At 35.2% G+C, this 18,392-nt stretch overlaps 1 protein-coding gene across 1 annotated transcript in view; it reads right to left on the minus strand.

Annotated features, from left to right (window-relative positions):
• Positions 1 to 11,532: 11,532 nt before the first annotated feature.
• LOC136028143 (ribosome quality control complex subunit TCF25-like) overlaps positions 11,533 to 18,392 on the minus strand; it is a 41,769-nt gene continuing 34,909 nt past the window's right edge. Inside the window, exons 9-10 of the mRNA XM_065705804.1 lie at positions 14,308 to 14,495; positions 11,533 to 12,411 (exon numbers count right to left, since the gene is read on the minus strand). Coding sequence (XP_065561876.1) covers positions 12,270 to 12,411; positions 14,308 to 14,495 — 330 coding nt within the window. The 3' untranslated portion in view covers positions 11,533 to 12,269. The remainder of the gene's footprint in view (positions 12,412 to 14,307; positions 14,496 to 18,392) is intronic.

The following is an 18,392-nucleotide window of genomic DNA, read 5'->3' on the forward strand; positions in this document are numbered from 1 at the left end:
AAACAAACATGCATACACACAACTCGTTTTTATATAGATAGATAGATACAATACAAATTAACTGCGTAAAACTTGCGAATATACAACATTCTTCGCTGTCCAATTGTCGCTGCATATAAATAGATTGTCAGGTTTACCGACCCTCGAACATGCAACGTACAATTGTCCATGGGAAAAACAATCAGTATTAAGATCTATACCACATTTTTCTAATGATTGACCTTGAGCTTTGTTAATGGTGATTGCAAATGCTAATCGAATTGGGAATTGCAATCTTTTAAATTGAAAAGGCAGATCCGTTGGAATCATGGGAATGCGAGGAATAAGAACAGCCTCACCCTCAAAAGGCCCTGTCAAGATTGTGGCCTCTATTAGGTTTTCCATTGTTTTTTTTTTACGTTAAGTCGCGTGCCATTGCAAAGCTTTGGTGGGTTGATATTTCTTAAAAGTATTATTGGTACGCCTATTTTTAGTTGTAGCACGTGTGGTGGAAACCCTGAAAGATCTATGGAATTTAAAAATTCAGATAGATAATTAACCGCTTCGTTTGGTTCCAAAACTGTGTCGACTGACTTGCAAAGGACTGCCTGGTCTCGAATCTTGGTCAAAACAATATTGTTGATTTCGTGGACGTCTATATTTTTGGGTGCGAGAATCGCTCTTTCACTTAGCCATTTATTATTTTTATAATTTTTTAGAATATTCGGAAATACTTTTCCAATCAATTCATTTTTGGACGTCACTAAATTACAGAAATCAGCAGGTAGTTGTATACGTCCTGAAATTGAGTCTATCGTATCATAAATGTCTTTTTGTTCCGACGTTAACTTGGAAATGTTATTTTGTACATACGACAATAGATCACTCGTACTGTAACTTTGGTCACGATCCAATTCTACACATGTCGAAACAGCAGCGATACGGTTAGGTGAAGGCATTCCCAAATCCTGAAAAGGTTTGAAAGAGGTTTGTTTGCCATACGTACGCACAAATCTTCTATAATAACTAAAGTATAGTTAAAAATTTCTGATGTAAAATCAAAAGTCATATCTGACGTCTCTAACTGTTTTCGATGGAGTATATCTTCGGACATTTTTGACTTATATTTTTCCCATAACTCTGTAGGAGCTGATGGAGAGCAAGTGCACGAATTTGACTTGGGGTTGACGTTTCGCACGCGTCGTTGATGCAGTTATCCCAGTGTTGGTCATTCTCCAATAAATTCAGAGCTCGGCATGCACTACGGTAAGTGTCATGTATAGTACCGTTTACAGTTCTCAAATACTCAAAGGATGTCGGACCGGGTACATTCACCAAAGGCAGGCGTAGAAAGAAGCATTCATGTTGATTGGGGTGAACGGTGTAGAGTCTTCCTATCGTGGTATCTTTGAAGATGGTAGGTTGGCCGTAAACCCACTGGTTATCTACTTCGATGGTGGTACCGTTGCCATTGTAGGTTCTTCAGTCATTTTACAATTAGAAATTTCTCTTTCAACGGTCTTCTTACAATTAAAAATTTGTCTTTGAACGATATTCTTAAATACCTGTGTCCTGGTCGTCATTTATATTCCCTGTGTTCCGGTCGTCATTTTTGTCCCGGTATCCCAGTCTCTAATTTCTCTTTGAGTGTCCCGGTCGTTATTTATATTCCCTCTATCCCGGTCGTCATTTGTGTCCCGGTCTGTAATTTCTCTTTGAGTGTTTTTTCTTTTTAGTATTTTTTAGTTTTTTACATTTTTTCTTTTTTCAGTTTTCTTTTTCTTCTTTATTTTTCAGCTTCACTATGAAATACATATCGCCGAACCTTTGTTTTTTTAACTGAAATCTGGTAGGCATTGATGACCTTATCCAAGTCAAAATCCCAAACCCAATCATCATCGCTATCATTTTCAGTTTTGATATGTTTTGACTCTCGCTGTCCAGGTGGATCTTCATCTAACTGCGCGGTTTTGCGTTCTTTAGCCTCAAGCCTGTTTCCTTGCTGTTCTTTTGATTCCTCGGCACGCTTTCTTTTCTGACTTTCTCTATCAGCAGCAAGTTTTTTGGCATAGACTCTTTGAGCATCTTCATCGGCTTTTGCCATTGTAAGTTCATCAGTCATTTTAAACTTAAACATTAATAGATTTCTGCGTGAACATATATGTCTTAAATATCTTTAATGACGTCACCGTCATAGCAAAAATGACGACAACTAACTTCATGACGTCAGTCGACACAGAAACATGACGTCACCTGATCCACAGACAGACAACTTATTTATATATATATATACTAGTTGGTGGGGCGCTTCGCGCCCCCCCAAGCACCCCCGCGCGCGTAAGTCGTTACGCGCCATATTAGTTACGCGCCATTGTAGTTGTGTCCCTGTGTCCCATCTGTGAATAGAGATAGATATAAATATATGTTTTTAACTACGTAAAACATGCGAATATACAACATTCTTCGCTGTCCCATTGTCTGTGCATATAAATAGATTGTCAGGTTTACTGACTCTTGAACATGCAACATATAATTGTCCATGGGAAAAACAATCCGTATTCAGATCTATACCTCATTATTCTAATGATGTGTCCTGGTCTTCATTTATATTCCCTGTTTCCCGGTCGTCATTTGTGTCCCGGTGTCCCAGTTTGTAATTTCTCTTTGAGTGTCCCGGTCGTCATTTATATTCCCGGTGTCCCGGTCGTCAGTGTCCCGGTCTGTAATTTCTATTCGAACAATCCCTGTGACCCGGTCGTCATTTATATTCCCTGTGTCCCGGTCATGATTTGTGTCCGGGTGTCCCAGTCTGTAATTTCTCTTTGAGGTTCCCGGTCGTCACTTATATTCCCTCTGTCTCGGTCGTCATTTGTGTCCCGGTCTGTAATTTCTCTTTGAGTGTTTTTTCTTTTTAGTTTTTTTTTAGTTTTTTACCTTTTTTCAGTTTTCTTTTTCTTCTTTATTTTTCAGCGTCACTATGAAGTACATATCGACGAACCTTTGTTTTTTTAACTTAAATCTGGTAGGCATTGATGACCTTATCCAAGTCAAAATCCCAAACCCAATCATCATCGCTATCATTTTCAGTTTTGATATGTTTTGACTCTCGCTGTCCAGGTGGATTTTCATCTAACTGCGCGGTTTTGCGTTCTTTAGCCGCAAGCCTGTTTTCTTGCTGTTCTTGTGATTCCTCGGAACGCTTTCTTTTCTTACTTTCTCTATCAGCAGCAAGTTTTTTGGCATAAACTCTTTGAGCAGCTTCCTCGGCTGTTGCCATTGTAGGTTCTTCAGTCATTTTACAATTAAACATTTTTCCGTGAACAAATGTCTTAAATACCGTTAATGACGTCACCGTCGTAGCAAAAATGACGACAACTAACTTCATGACGTCAGTCAACACAGAAACATGACGTCACCTGATCCAAAGACAGACACACAGACAGACAATTTATTTTTATATATATAGATAGATAGATAGATAGATATAGATTGCGCGCTGAGATCCAAAGAGAAATTACCCTTTGCGGGTGGTGTGATGTGCCCTATTTCTGAAAGAAATTTTTTTTACTGTATGATATCTATGCTGCGGTGATGACGTACCAAAAACAGTAGTCTCCGTCAGCGAAATGATGCAAATGCGTTTCTCGGAATTTAGGGGGGGAATTGATCATTGCTTTCAATTTATTCCTTAAAATACCAAAAGTGTTTTGTTTTTTTAATAAAAGTGTCCCTACCCCTCTAGCATGAATTTTATTTTCAAAATTTAGGGAGAGGCAGGGCACATGGGCCCCATCCCTCCCCCCTCCCAATTGACACCACTTGTATGCTTATTTGTTGTTAAATATCCTGTAATAGCGTAAGAAAAAGTTTGGCAGCCACAGGGTAGACGGGAATCATAACCAAAAGCAATAAACCACTTTCGTTCAAGAGTTCTATTTTTTTGTGAGCTCATTAATTTTTCTTTGTATTAATTTTTGCAAATATTAATTTATGCAAATGTAAATATTTGCATTCTCAGGCTAGTTCGGGTCGTACTGGTTGTGTGACCTTCAAAAATAAGACAATCTCAGAATTAATATATGTCTTTAAGATGACTTCAACTATCATCCATTTTTTTAGATTGATTTCCGAAAATGAAGAATTTTGTTGTTGATGATGCTGATGTCGTTGATAATAACCATTTTAAATGTGCATATTTGGCAAATTTAATTTGAAATTTTGGCTGCAATTTTTTTTGCAGGCAAAAAAACCCTAAATTCCCTTCCCTTTAGTAGGCTAAAAGAATAAAAAATAACAAATTTAATTAGCCTTGTTATTCATGTAATTAAGATAAAGCCATATGAAACGTAATCAAAACAAGATCATCACAGCTTGAAAATAGGAGCTTCACAGCTTGAAAATAACGTCATTATCCTGTTATTTTATATGACTTTGCTCAGCAGTTTTCTTTTCAATTAAAATAAATTGTCAGAATAAATATGAAGAATGTCATTTTCAAACTCGAACAAAATGATTATTTTCGAAAATTGATGTTTACATAATTCTCATTTGTAGTAGACTGAATACAGAAAACGAAATTACAAATATGATTTATTTTTTTTCCATTTGTGAAATAGTGATAAATCCACGTCAAAGATATTGCAGTGTAAAGTATTGCAGCGTCCAATCAAATAAGTGGTAATGTTGGTTGTTGAGGATTGCTATTACTTTCAGCATGGTCACAGCAATAGCTTCAACCTAGTAAACACTGAGCCATGGCCCATGCTAGCCAAAAGTTTAGAAATAACTGCCTAGTGAGGAAAAAATTGCCATTTTTATCTGATTCACGAATGGTAAATGTTATTTTTAAAAAATGTACTGGAATTCTAGAGCCTTAAATCGCTAGAAAATGGCGTCGGATCAAAATGAAAGTATGCAATTGGAATCGTGATTGTCGAAGACCCTGGACAGGAAGATTACAGCCCCACCCCCACCTTGAACAGCAAGGAAACTCATTTTTTGGCATTGGTAGCACTGATTTCCTCCTTTTTTTATCTTCACTGCTAGCACTGGGCACTGAGACATTGCAAGAGTCAAATTTGAAAGCTAATTTTTATATTCACTTCCTTTTTTTGTTGAATTCAATTTGATAATGCCGTCATATGGCACATGGCCTAAATGTTAGATGACACCAAAAGTGACCCGTTTTGATGCCATATCTGGAGTGGAAAGCCTAGGAAACCTGAAATTGATACTGTCATAATCTCCATGGTCGAAAACCTCATAACAGGGTTTCACAATCCTCCTTCTTGTGTACTCTCCCTTCCGTCCCCCTATAAGGTTACATAAATCGTGGGCTGACTAGCGGAAATAGCAGGCTACTGCAATATCGTAGATAAATATTTTAAGGCTCATTTTAAATCTTTTGACAATATCTATGTACTCTTTACAATTTCGTCTTGATAAATCCATCTTAAAGTGCCAATGGGCATTTCTGGTTGACCCTCCTCCTCCATGGGGCAAACTAAAAATGCATTTTCAATTCAACTCGTTTATTAACAAAAAAAAAAAAAACAAATCACACACTATAAACTAACTACACCCTAAGAGAGCACTGCCCGTAGCGTGGCAGTTGAGCCACGTAACAATTGAACATAAAGTGGGCTTGCTTACAGGTAAAATTACCTATAGAGCGAAGCGTAATCCATGAGCCCTGCAGGCAGCGGGGCGAAGTCTGTGTTCTATATTTATTCAACAAAGAGTAATCAGTGAGCCATGGCTCTAGTTTAAAAATAACTACATAGTGAGGAAAAATCGCCGTTTTTATCTGATTCATGAATGGTAAATATTATTTCGATTAATCTTAATAATAAAATGTTATTTTGAAAATAATGTACTGGAATTCTAAAGAACCTTCAATCGCTAGAAAATGGCGTCGGATCGAAATGAAAGTACACAATTGAAATCATGATTGTCCAATTTACCATAGACAGGGAAATTGCTGCATTCCCACCTTGAACAGCAAGGAAATCCATTTTTTGGCATTATTAGCATTGATTTCCTCTTTTCTTTTTTGTCTTCACTGCTAGCGGGGCACATGGACATCATAAGAGTCTCATTTAAAAGCTAATTTTTATATCCACTTTCTTTTTATATTAAATTTGTTTTGATAACGCCATCATATGGCACCTGGCTTAAATGCTAAATGTCACCAAAAATTACTCGTTTTGATGCCATATCTGGAGCGGAAAGCCTAATACTCTAGAAGAGAAAACAAATTAAAACTACAATTCCCTCCGCTCGCTGCGTCCTCACGCCCAGTCAAATCTTATTGTACCACATTTTGAAAATGTAACATATGTGCCATAATGTAACATTATGGCAACACTGTTCAGGAACAGTAATTTGACGGGAATAGGTGACTTAAAGATGCATAAAAACGTGTTCAACTCAAAAATAAGGCCAATCCTCCACTATGGAGGGGAAGTATGGGGCCTAGAAGTGGCAAATTCATTAGAAACTCATACAGCTACAGTATTATAAACAAATGCTAGGTCTGCACGCCACAACTCACACACTTTTCATCAAGGGAGATTTGGGACTTTTCTTTGGCTGAAAATACTGCAATGTCCCTCCTCAAGACTCATCAGAGCAGCGTATGATGAATTACTTACCCTGGGACAAAAATCGTCATGGCCCTTCCATGTCAAAAAACTACTAGACATCACAGGTCTATCGTATGCATGGAATGGAGGAGAGGGCCCAATCTCAGATCAAAAAGCCTTTCTGTCAGAGATCCAAACAAGGCTGGAAGACCAAGAAACTCAGAAATGGTGGAATGACCTTAGCCAGCCGGAAAGCTTAAGTTCTTACTATAAGGTGAAAGAAAATTATGGTGAAGAGTTATATTTTAAATTAGGGATTCCAAAAGAATCCCTGAGGTCTTGGATGCAGGTGCGAGAAAACTGTCTCCCTCTTCACATTATTTGGAAAAATAGGTGTCATCCGGAAATGCGGTATACTTGTCCAATTTGCGGTGATCTTGATGGGCTAGACCATTTTCTTTTCAGGTGTCAGGGGCTAAATGAGCTAAGAGGGAGCTTTCTTGGGGTGGATGGTCGTGAGCCCCTTCTTGGAACTTTGAAGTCGACGTCGAAAATAAATATAGTAGCAGTGGCAAATTTTGTCCGGAAGGGTCTTGTTATTCGAAAGTCGATTGTTACATAATTTATTTTGTTTGTTGATATATATGTATGTATACGGCCTGAAAAATGGCTTTAAATACAGTCATTCATTCATTCATAAAATTTGTGATTGCACTAGAATGTACCTTTAGAGGTGAAATGGTACAATTGTACCGCTGTTGGCAACCCTGATAGGGGGTTGATGTGCCTAATATCCCTAAAGACATAGTTGCTGGACCGTTCTACTATGCTGAACAAAATGGCTGTCTCAAAATTTTGACTTGATGCGTTTGGAAAATGAATGAGATTGAGAGAAGGGCTGCTTGCCCTCCAATCTCTTGTTACTTTTAACAAGGGCACCAGACACTCGCGCTGTAATTAGAGCGCAAGGACTTCTTCCTTCATATATCCTGTAAAAACATTTTCAATGAGTCAAAACAAAATGAAAACATTTTAAATATATTTTGTTTTCAGTGAAGTACAAATTAATGTTCTGGTCTTGAGAAGGCATGGGGGTTGTCAGCCCTACTCATGTTAATTTTTGCTCGTTTTGGGTTTTACTCGATTGTTTACTATATGATTTAAATAAACAAAATACGTTTAAAATGTTTTCACTTGTTTTCACAATGTTTTAATAAATAAAAAATATAAATAAAATATATTATTTTATTAATTTTAATAAAATTAAAAATTAACTCTGAATCTCAAAAAGGGCACTAGAACTTCTGATTACAAATCTAATGAGCCCCTCCAAAGTTTAAACGATCACCCTTTCTATATATACCTTTTATACCCCAAATATATAACATATATAACATATATGCCCAGTATATATCTATATATATAAAAATAAGTTGTCTGTGTGTGGATCTGTGGATCAGGTGACGTCATGTTTGTTCGCATATGACGTCTGAATTATTTCACACTAATACAAAAGAAGAAAAAAACTAAAAAAGGTAAAAACTACAAAAAAAACTAAAAAGAAAAAAAAACTAAAAAAGCTAAAAAACTAAAAAAAACTAAAAAAAAGGTAAAAATCTAATAACTAAAAAAAACTGAAAAAAATAAAAAAAGGCAAAAACTACAAAAAAAATAAAAACTAATAAAAAAACTAAAAAAGCTAAAAAACTAAAAAAACTAAAAAAAACTAAAAAAAGGTAAAAAACTAAAAAAAACTAAAAACTAAAAAAGAAAAAAACTAAAAAAAAGGAAAAAACTGAAAAATAAAAGAGAAAAAGAAAACTAAAAAAATATGAATAAATATATATAAAAATAAGTTGTTTGTGGGTTATGTCTGTCTGTCTGTCTGTCGAGTGACGTCGTGTTTGTCCGCATATGACGTATGAATTATTTCACACTAATACAAAAGAAGAAAAAAAACTAAAAAAGGTAAAAACTACAAAAAAAAACTAAAAAAGCTAAAAAACTAAAAAAAACTAAAAAAAGGTAAAAAACTAAAAACTAAAAAAAACTGAAAAAACTAAAAAAAGGCAAAAACTAAAAAAAAACTAAAAACTAATAAAAAAACTAAAAAAGCTAAAAAACTAAAAAAAACTAAAAAAGGTAAAAAAAAAAAAAACTAAAAACTAAAAAAGAAAAAACTAAAAAAAAGGAAAAAACTGAAAAATAAGAGAAAAAGAAAACTAAAAAAATATTAATAAATATAAAAAATATAAATATAAATATAATATAAATTAGCAATCAACAAAGCACCGAGACAAATGACGACCGGGACACAGGGAGTATAAATGACGACCAGGACATAAGTAAAAAAAAAAACTAAAAAAACTAAAAAAATGGTAAAAACTACAAAAAAACTAAAAACTAATAAAAAAACTAAAAAATCTAAAAATCTAAATAAACTAAAAAAGAAAAAAAAGAAAAAAGGAAAAAAATAAAGGAGAAAAACAAAACTAAAAAACGAATGTATATACAGACCGGGACACCGGGATACAAATGACGACCGGGACACAGGGAATATAAATGACGACCGGGACACAGGGACACAACTACAATGGGGACGCCGGGGGGCACAGGGGGATATAAATGACGACCGGGACACAAGGAATATAAATGACGCCCGGGACACTCAAAGAGAAATCACAGACTGGAACACCGGGACACAAATGACGACCGGGACACAGGGAATATAAATGACGACCGGGACACAGGGACATAACTACAAAGGGGACGCCGGGGTGCACAGGGGGATATATAAATGACGATGGCGACTCAGGGAATGGTCGATTAGCAATCACCATCAACAAAGCTCAAGGGCAATCATTAGAATCATGAGGTATAGATCTGAATACGGATTGTTTTCCCATGGACCATTATATGTTGCATGTTCAAGAGTCGGTAAACCTGACAATCTATTTATATGCACAGACAATGGGACAGCAAAGAATGTTGTATATTCGCAAGTTTTACGTAGTTAAAAACATATATATATATATATATATATATATATATATATATATATATATATATATATATATATATATCTATCTATATTCACAGGTGGGACATAGGGACACAACTACAATGGCGCGTAACTAATATGGCGCGTAACGACTTACGCGCGCGGGGGGGCTTGGGGGGGGGGGGCGAAGCGCCCCCACCAACTAGGTGTTGGGATGGCGCGAAGCGCCACCCCAACAGCTAGTATATATATATATATATATATATATATATATATATATATATATATATATATATATATATATATATATATATATAGATATATGTATATACAGAGTATGGATGTCTTTATAGATGGAACCTTATATGCCCCGAACAAAATGGATGTCTCAAAATTTCGATTGGTGTGTTTGGGGAAATGGTGGGCGTGAGAAGGGGGATAGTTGCCCTTCAATAACTTTAGATTATTAAAGGCACTAGCTTTTTCAATTTCCAGTCGAATGAGTCCTTTTCGAAGTTTCTACAACAACTCCTTCGATACGAAGTGCCCTGGTACGAAGTGTCCTTCGATACAAAAAAAAAATAAATAAAACATTGTGTCCACACCCTCTTTATTTAGGCAGCACTATGGCGCTGCTATGATATTCAGTTTTTGTCAAAAAATACATTTTATTTTGATATTATGTTTTTAATACTTACAGAAGGTAGATATAGAAATTTCGTTTCAAATGAGCCATACGCAAACATCTCTTCATTATTTTCAGCGACCCACGCACAAAAAAAAAACCCAAAGAAACAGGAGAATAATAAAAAAAAGAAACTATTATTCTCCTAATTGAAATTTTCGGCTATCTTGATTCCAATCGTACAGTTCCGTTTGGACCCGGCACCGTTTTGTCAGGCTTTAGGTTATTTTTTGGAATTCCCATAAGATTTATTTTCGCAATGAACTATTATCATTAAAATTAACCGAAAGAATAGTTACCATTTATGAATCAGGTTCATATGATGATCCCTCCTCAGTTCAGGATTCGTTAATTACTAAGTTGTTCCTAAGGGGATACCATGATAAATACCTCATTCCTAGGCTCCCCTTCAGAATGTCCTAGGTTTTGCATAGTATCCTTTTATATATTTTTCTATCTCTCAAATTGCTGTGGAAATTGGCATTTTCTCATTTTATTATACATTTCATTTTTGGATGTTCAAATTAACTGATAAAAAGACTGAAAAATTGCACCTATTCACTGTGTGTGTTATCACATGCATTTCAAAGACATCCTGAAGAAGGGAAATCCTCTTAATCTTTAAATTTCTCTTTAGAAATTCCTTTCAAGGGTATGCAGGTTTGTGTCTTTTTGTTTACCATCATGTTCAAGTTCATTTATTTATTATTCACATATACATGTAATCAGACAACGAAATTTTTGGCCAGAAAATCATCCAAATCCTCCTAATATGATTCTCAGGTGAAGATCATATTATTTGTTGAAATGGGCATCATGGAAATTGTTTCATCAAAAAGTGATTTTCATCAAAGCTGATGTTACGGAGTTTTTTTGCATGCATGATTGAGAACTACGGTATGAGCACAGATAACAAAAAAAAAAGATTAGAGGAGTAAGATCTTTCACCAACAGTAAGATCCTCGTGAAATTTCAGAAGTAGACTATTTTGAGAATACCAAGAGGACAATCTTTTAATTATAGCGAAAATTCTGAAGTTAAGCGATTTTGGTGAAGGGGTCAGCTTTTTAAACTATTGTATGAAAACTGGAATGGCATACTTTTAACATTTGTGGGGGGAGGGGGAGGATTTAAACCATGATACATTTAATCCTTTATAATATGGCAACTAGTTTAGAAACCACAGGCCATTATTCTTTGACTTTTATAATTCTTCAGCCTCACATCTCTCTCATCTAGTTATCCAGTGCTTCACAACTAACTCTCAAGAAGCAAATGTAACATTTGAAGACGGACAATTTTATTCCAATTTAACGACCGTAAATTAAAATGCACGACGAAAATTTTCCAAATTTAGACACTGGCGCTGTTGCGCACAAAAATAAACCCGGGATAGAAAACCTTATCTGGACCTCAGTAACTTTACGTTCATTGGAGTTTTTAAAGTTTATTAGTATTTTCAACCCATCCACCCACTAAAAGCGTAGCAATAAAAAAAGGAAAAAGTGCGTTTTGTCAGCAACAACACAAACTTAAAAATCCAAATTAAGTTTGCTTAAAATTGTTAAATTTATAAAGTAAGAGTATGCCGTAAAGAACGTATATACAATCAATAAAGTCGGTCAGCAACCGCGACTACTCTTTTTTTGGGTGGCTGGGGGTGCAGTTTATTTAGATTAAAATCATTCCCGTACTAGTTACAAACCCGTTGTATCAAGTCATGAAAATTTAGGGGGAGGGCAAAATTTATACTTAAATGCCTAGGGAGATTTTTTTTCAATGAAAATACCATAAAAGCCACTCTTCAATGAAAATATCGCCAAAATGGGTATTTTTCGACATCTGTGGCAAGGAACGGACAAAATAATCTGGGGGGGGGGGGTAGGACCCCCTCCCAATTGAAGCTACTTCGATCTATTTGTTTCAAGATTATTTTTTTTTAATTCCTACTAATCGTCATGTGCTTAAAGACATATAATTTACTCTCCCTGTAACCTTAAAAACTAAAAGAGAACACAGTTTAATCATCATTATCTTCAGCGTCATTGTCATCCCTATGATTATAGGCCGTCAGTAAATCACGCATTGAATCAACCAAGTTTGCAACGCTTCTTCTTAAGCTAGCTCCATTGCTCCTTTCACTTGGTTCACCGTTGCCGACTCTGTAAGACATTCAAAGAATTAAACACAAATTGAGATTATTAGATAGATTTTTTTTTTATATCAAAAAACCATGAACTAAGCTCTGAGCTAACACTATTTGAAAAATAACGTAAAATTACTAGCGAGAGGAATTAGACTTTCGCGAGCAACGCTATTATTTTTTTTAATGACCGCATTCATCCAGTGGCACAGTACTCACATAAAAAAACAACAACAACATAAATCTAATTCTCAGATCCTCATAAACCTGATGAAAAGTTCTATAATCGCAAATATCATCAGTTTAAAAGTTTTTGCTGGTTCTAACGCGAAAACTGTTAAGCATTTTACAGATCGAACTGCTTTTGCGTGCCACGGGCTTGCTGCTAACGCCAAATAGCGTAGTTTAGAAGCATCTAAACTGAGGTAGATGTACGTTTCTAAACAGTAAATTCTGATTTTAGTAAATCCACTTTTATTCTAGGTTTTTATTTGGAGTTCTTTTATTGTTAGGACCTTAAGGGCGGAATAAGGAAAAAAACTAGCTTTTCAAATTCAAAAGGAACATAAAATATGGAAAACAGCCAATATAGTCAGTCGCTTACTATATATTTCAATTGCTGTAACGTTATTTCACCCTTCATCTCTTAGTACAAACTCAACTGAACCATGCCACAGAGGTGCTAGGCGTATCCCCAACCCTGTAGAAAATTCATTCCTGTGGAAAATCCCCCCCACGGAAAATTATCCCTAAATGAAAAATTGAGCAGTCAAAGAGAAAATATGACGGCCAAGAATAATAATAATGAAGAAAAAAAAAAGAATTTTTGAATATTCTACCTATATTCCAAAATAAAGGCAGAATGTATGATGTAGAACGTCCTATAGTCTCTACTTTTATAATTTATTTGTTTGGATCTTTTTTCGTGTTTTGGAAGATGAGTTATCATCGCAGGGTAAGATAAGAAAATAATTTAGAAGTATAAAATTAGTGACAACTAATTGTACAAAACATTTTTGTACAAAAAGCCCCGAAATCTCTCTAATGAGGCCACTCGAATCGGACCCACTGAATTTAGCGACTTAATTTTCAACGAGATTCCACTCCATCTTGGGAGTGTTGTTGAAATTTACATGACACTTCAAGTTAATATATTTTCTAAGTGAATTACAAAGGAAGATCACCATTTGTAATTCACCAGTGTTAGTGGAACTTGGGAACCGAGGTGGTTATAACTCTCCTTATTGTGGAAGCGATAGTTTTGAATGGGAAACTTTAATTTTTTTATTATCATAGCAATGTAACAAAAGGTTGAGCTGAAGTGTAAAGAGTAGAGTTTCGATTCCCACTTATTTTGGTAAACCGCGATTGTAATTTAAAATATGAATACATCTAAATGCGACACTTTTTGTAGAAGCATTGGTGTGTGGCGGGGGTTTGAGGTGATTTAGGATAACCATGAAAATCATGGTTCAGAGTTGTTTTTTGGTTTAATGAATATATATCTCTCTCAAATTAAAAACGATAAGGAATTAAATTTTTAAAAGTGTTTAAAAAAAACGAAATTAAAGGACAACATTGAAACTTAAAACAAACAAAATTACCACGTAAATGAGGGCTGCTGCCCCAAGCGCTCTACCTCTTATGCTGACGTTGAATTCTTCCCCCCCCCAAAAAAAAAATATTAAGAACAAATACTATAACACTAGAGCAATGTGATTAATTTTTTCCTGAAAAAAAACTCTCAGATAAGTATTAGCAGCAGTTTACAGTAAGAGTAAGGGTCACTCCCCTAATAAACAGGATAATCTTGTTCCATTTTAACTGTCAATGTGGGTCCTCACTTTTATTTAAGAAAACTAGATTTTTTTATCTTTTCAATTCATTGCCCCCGTAAATTCAAGCTTCAACTCACTCTTCCTGTTGATTGGCTCGAGCTGGGGCATCTGGACGGTAATCAGGCATCAATGACCGCAGAAAAACAGACAATATGCTTGAGTCATCTGCCGGAACTGAGACGCTACTGACACGATTTGAGGCATAGTTTGGGAGGCTATCTTTTGGTGGCAAAGGGTCAAACATCAAAAGCCCATCAGCTACCGTCTAGAAATAAAGATATTTATAACCAAGTAATTTTTCTTGCATATATTCAACCTTTGTTGTTAAATATACCACTTTCAAATAAAAATCAGTCTACATGTCTGTCTGTCTTGGACTCCTCTTGCTCTGGATGTGCGACTTGTTCATATGCTAAAACCTTCAAAATCATAAAAAAAAAGAGTTGCATAGTTGGTTCCCTTTTATAAACCTATTATCTGGTTAAGAATGTCCAGTTTTTTTCTTACATTTTTATTTTTGAGTAAAAATGAGTGTTCTTTAGAATATTTTAGCATGGAGCCGACCAAATTAATGTAAAAAGAAAATCATTCAATGGCCAATATTTTTCTTTGGCATATAGAAAATTGAATTTTGATCAATTTTGTATCTGGGTTTCAAGAGTTGCTAGCAACCTAGTAAGGGACAATCACGTCCCATTGTAAAAACTACAATATACCATAACATCTAAAAACAGTGTCAAATCAAGACAAAAGATACATTTCTGAAACCCTTATATAGGAAGCTTACCGTCCCTTGGCTTGAATAACAAGGAAAATGTATTGGCTTGAAAAACAAGAAAAGTAGCTTCAACCACGATATTCTGCATCGACGCCATCTTTTTTTTCTTTCAGTTTTTTTTTCTCTGCACTTAGCGGGGCACTTGAACACCAGAGAGAGTTGTTTAATGGCTCATTTTAAAGGAAACTGATGTATTTAAAAACGTTATGAAATTTAGTAGTTTGTTTAGGGTTTAACAAAATCTGATTTGTCAATTTTATACAATAAAGAACGAACTCTAGCCCATAGTAACTGAAATATTAACATCAATCATAGTATGTATAATGATGCAACATATTGGAACGATTGTATAACAGAAGCATCTTTTGAAAAATTGTTACAGTAAAAATTAACTTTAACCCATGTCCTGTGGTGGCGCAGTGGGTTTGACCTTAGCTTGGTAATACGGGACCCAGAGATCATGCTGCAGCAATGCACTGCAGGGCCGACGCAGGGACCTTAGTAGTCAAGAAGCGTCATTAATCTGATACAATACAATATTTTTATAGTTTGTTATATATTCAGTTTTATAGTTTGTTATATAATCTGATTATAAAGCAGATTATATCTGATTCTGATACATAGATTATATACAAAGATTCTGGAAAACTGTTGAACTTCAAACATTTTTTTTTTTTTTTTTTTGGCGTGAACAGAACACTGCTTTTCTATAACCCTTTTAAAAAAGGAGCAAAAATTTTAAAAAGGAGCAAGTTTGTTTAAAGTCCTGTGGTGGCGCAGTGGGTTTGACCTTAGCTTGGTAATACGGGACCCAGAGATCATGCTGCAGCAATGCACTGCAGGGCCGACGCAGGGACCTTAGTAGTCAAGAAGCGTCATTAATCGGATACAATACATAACTTTAACCCATAATAACTTTTAGATTAAAATAAATCATCATAATCACGATGATGCAACACAGTTGTCCTTTGATTAGATAATCAGGGTTGCTGCGGTAGCGGCAACCTAATGAGCTTATAATAAAGAACGAATTCTAAACCATGTAATTAAGTATTATTATATAAAGAATTGATATAGTTAATTCTAAATGGGGATTAATTACATAAAGGATCAGTATAGTTCATTATAACTGGGGATTATTTAAGTTTAATCGGAATCATGGTTGTAGAGTTGACTGAAACTGAGTTAAGAACAAACCAGGGCATATAATAACTAAAAGTTATTAAAGTAAATTAGGAACTCTAGCCTATAGTATCTATAGAACAGGACATGAGACAAAAATTGAAAAGCTTGTAATCAAAGACCTTAGACTACTAGATATTACTATTCTGACAAGCCCAATTACTTGTCCCTAGCGTTTCATGAGACACAAATGACTTTAGAGGTTAGGAGGATTACTGCTTGAAAAAATTAAGATTGGTTGTCGGATAAGTTACACCTGCCAACCAAAAACATGCAGGATAAGTGATGTCAATCGCAAACAAAAATTTCATCTTTAAAAAAATTAAAAAATATGGTATGTATGTAGAGAATGAAAAGACAATTATGGTAAAAAAAAGAAATAGCAATTGTGAAATTTGGTTTCATTTAGCAATAGCAGTCAGCGCAATAGCGCTACCTAAGTAAAGAGTGATGTAGGCATAAAGCATTATTATTGTTTTCTAGACCAGGGCACTTCGTATAGCAGGAGTTGTCGTGAAAACTTCGAAATGAGCTCATTGGTTTGAAAATTTAAAGGGCTAGTGTCCTCTTAAACAGTCGAAAGTGATTGGAGGGAAGCCAGCCCCCCCCCCCATCCCCACGCCCATCATTTCTTCAATCCCATTCAATCAAAATTTTGAGATATATTGTGAAAATGATCACGACGTGATTACCTAGTGAAAGATTATCACGTCCCATACTAAGAAATACAACAGCCGTTAACTTCTAAAAATAGTCAGATCGAAGCACGAAGTACACTATTAGAATCACCTTGTCCGAAAATCGTATAGGGGAAACTCATAGCTCCTTAGCTTGAAGAACGAGGAAAGTCCATAGTCTTCAAAAAATAAGAAAAGTGGCTGCAGGCACGATATTCTGCATCGACGGCATCTTTTTTTATTTCCGTTTTACCTCCGCAGCTAGCGAGGCACAGGAACATCATAGAGATGTTTAATGGCGAATTTTAAAGGAAATTGAAGTATTTAAATTTCTTTTGTGATTAATAAAAACAGTTTTTAAAATAGAATCAATTTCTTTACAAAAACTGCATTTTTCTATAGCACTGTAGTAGCAAATGTAATTAACATAATCTTACATAGGAAGATCAAAATAGTATTTTTAACATTATGGAAAGCATGTAGATATAGTTGTATAAAGTGCAGTAACCTTTTTCAGGGCTTTATCAAAAATTTGATTTGTCAATTGAAACTAGAGCAATTCCTGAAAATGTTGAACAAAATAATTCTATTTCATTTGTCTCTTCAAAGTTACAACTGTCTCTTTTGAACCAAATTTTTTCGGCTTAACTCCTCAAATGCGCATCTCTATCATGACACACATGATGATGCAACACACTTATCTTTTAACACGTTGTCAGGGTTGCAGCGGTACCTAGCAGCGTAATAAGAGACGATTACGTCCCATACTATGAAACACAATATAGCCCACAACTCCTAAAAAATAGCCTCCGATAAAAACAAGAAGTACCCTCACTGAATCACCTTGTCCAAAATCTCTATAAAGGAAACTTACAGTCCCTTGGCTTGAACAACAAGGAAAATATATTGGCTTGAAAAATCCTTATAATAAAGAACGAACGCAAGCTCATAGTAACTGGAATATTAATTAATAGTAGTAGCCTTAGCTTTAGTAGGAGTGTTATCATCAGTAAACCTTTCTAGGGTATAGTGTCAGCTTTAACTTACTTATCTGCTTGATTCTCTCAGGTTCATCTCTTACTATTCAAACTAAAAAAAGCCGTAGGCTTTTTCCTGTTTTTAATTTCAACATAAGAAGAATTATACTAACTGAAATGTTTAATATGAAGAGCAACTTCAGAGACTGATGAATGCGGGTCGCTGCGGGAGCTAGCAGCCTGGTAAGAGATGATCACATCCCATAGTAAGAATCTGAATTAGGATCGAGTAACAAACCTGGGGGGCTCTGCTCCCCAGTTTTTGAACACTACTCTTGGGAGTGATATTTTCATTGATGGTATTTCCATAAAAATGTTGAAAATGACAAGTTTAACCCTCCCCGCCCCTTGAATGATACATTTTTCCTTCTTTAAGTTTTTGTGATTTGACGCCAGTGGAATTCGGATGAGAGGTCGGAATAAAACACGTCCTATGCCATCAAGCAAATCGCCGGAAAACTACCATACAAATTGACATACAGGCATAT

The sequence above is a fragment of the Artemia franciscana genome, chromosome 6 (genome assembly GCF_032884065.1).
Source record: "Artemia franciscana chromosome 6, ASM3288406v1, whole genome shotgun sequence".
In the NCBI taxonomy this organism is placed as follows: domain Eukaryota; kingdom Metazoa; phylum Arthropoda; class Branchiopoda; order Anostraca; family Artemiidae; genus Artemia; species Artemia franciscana.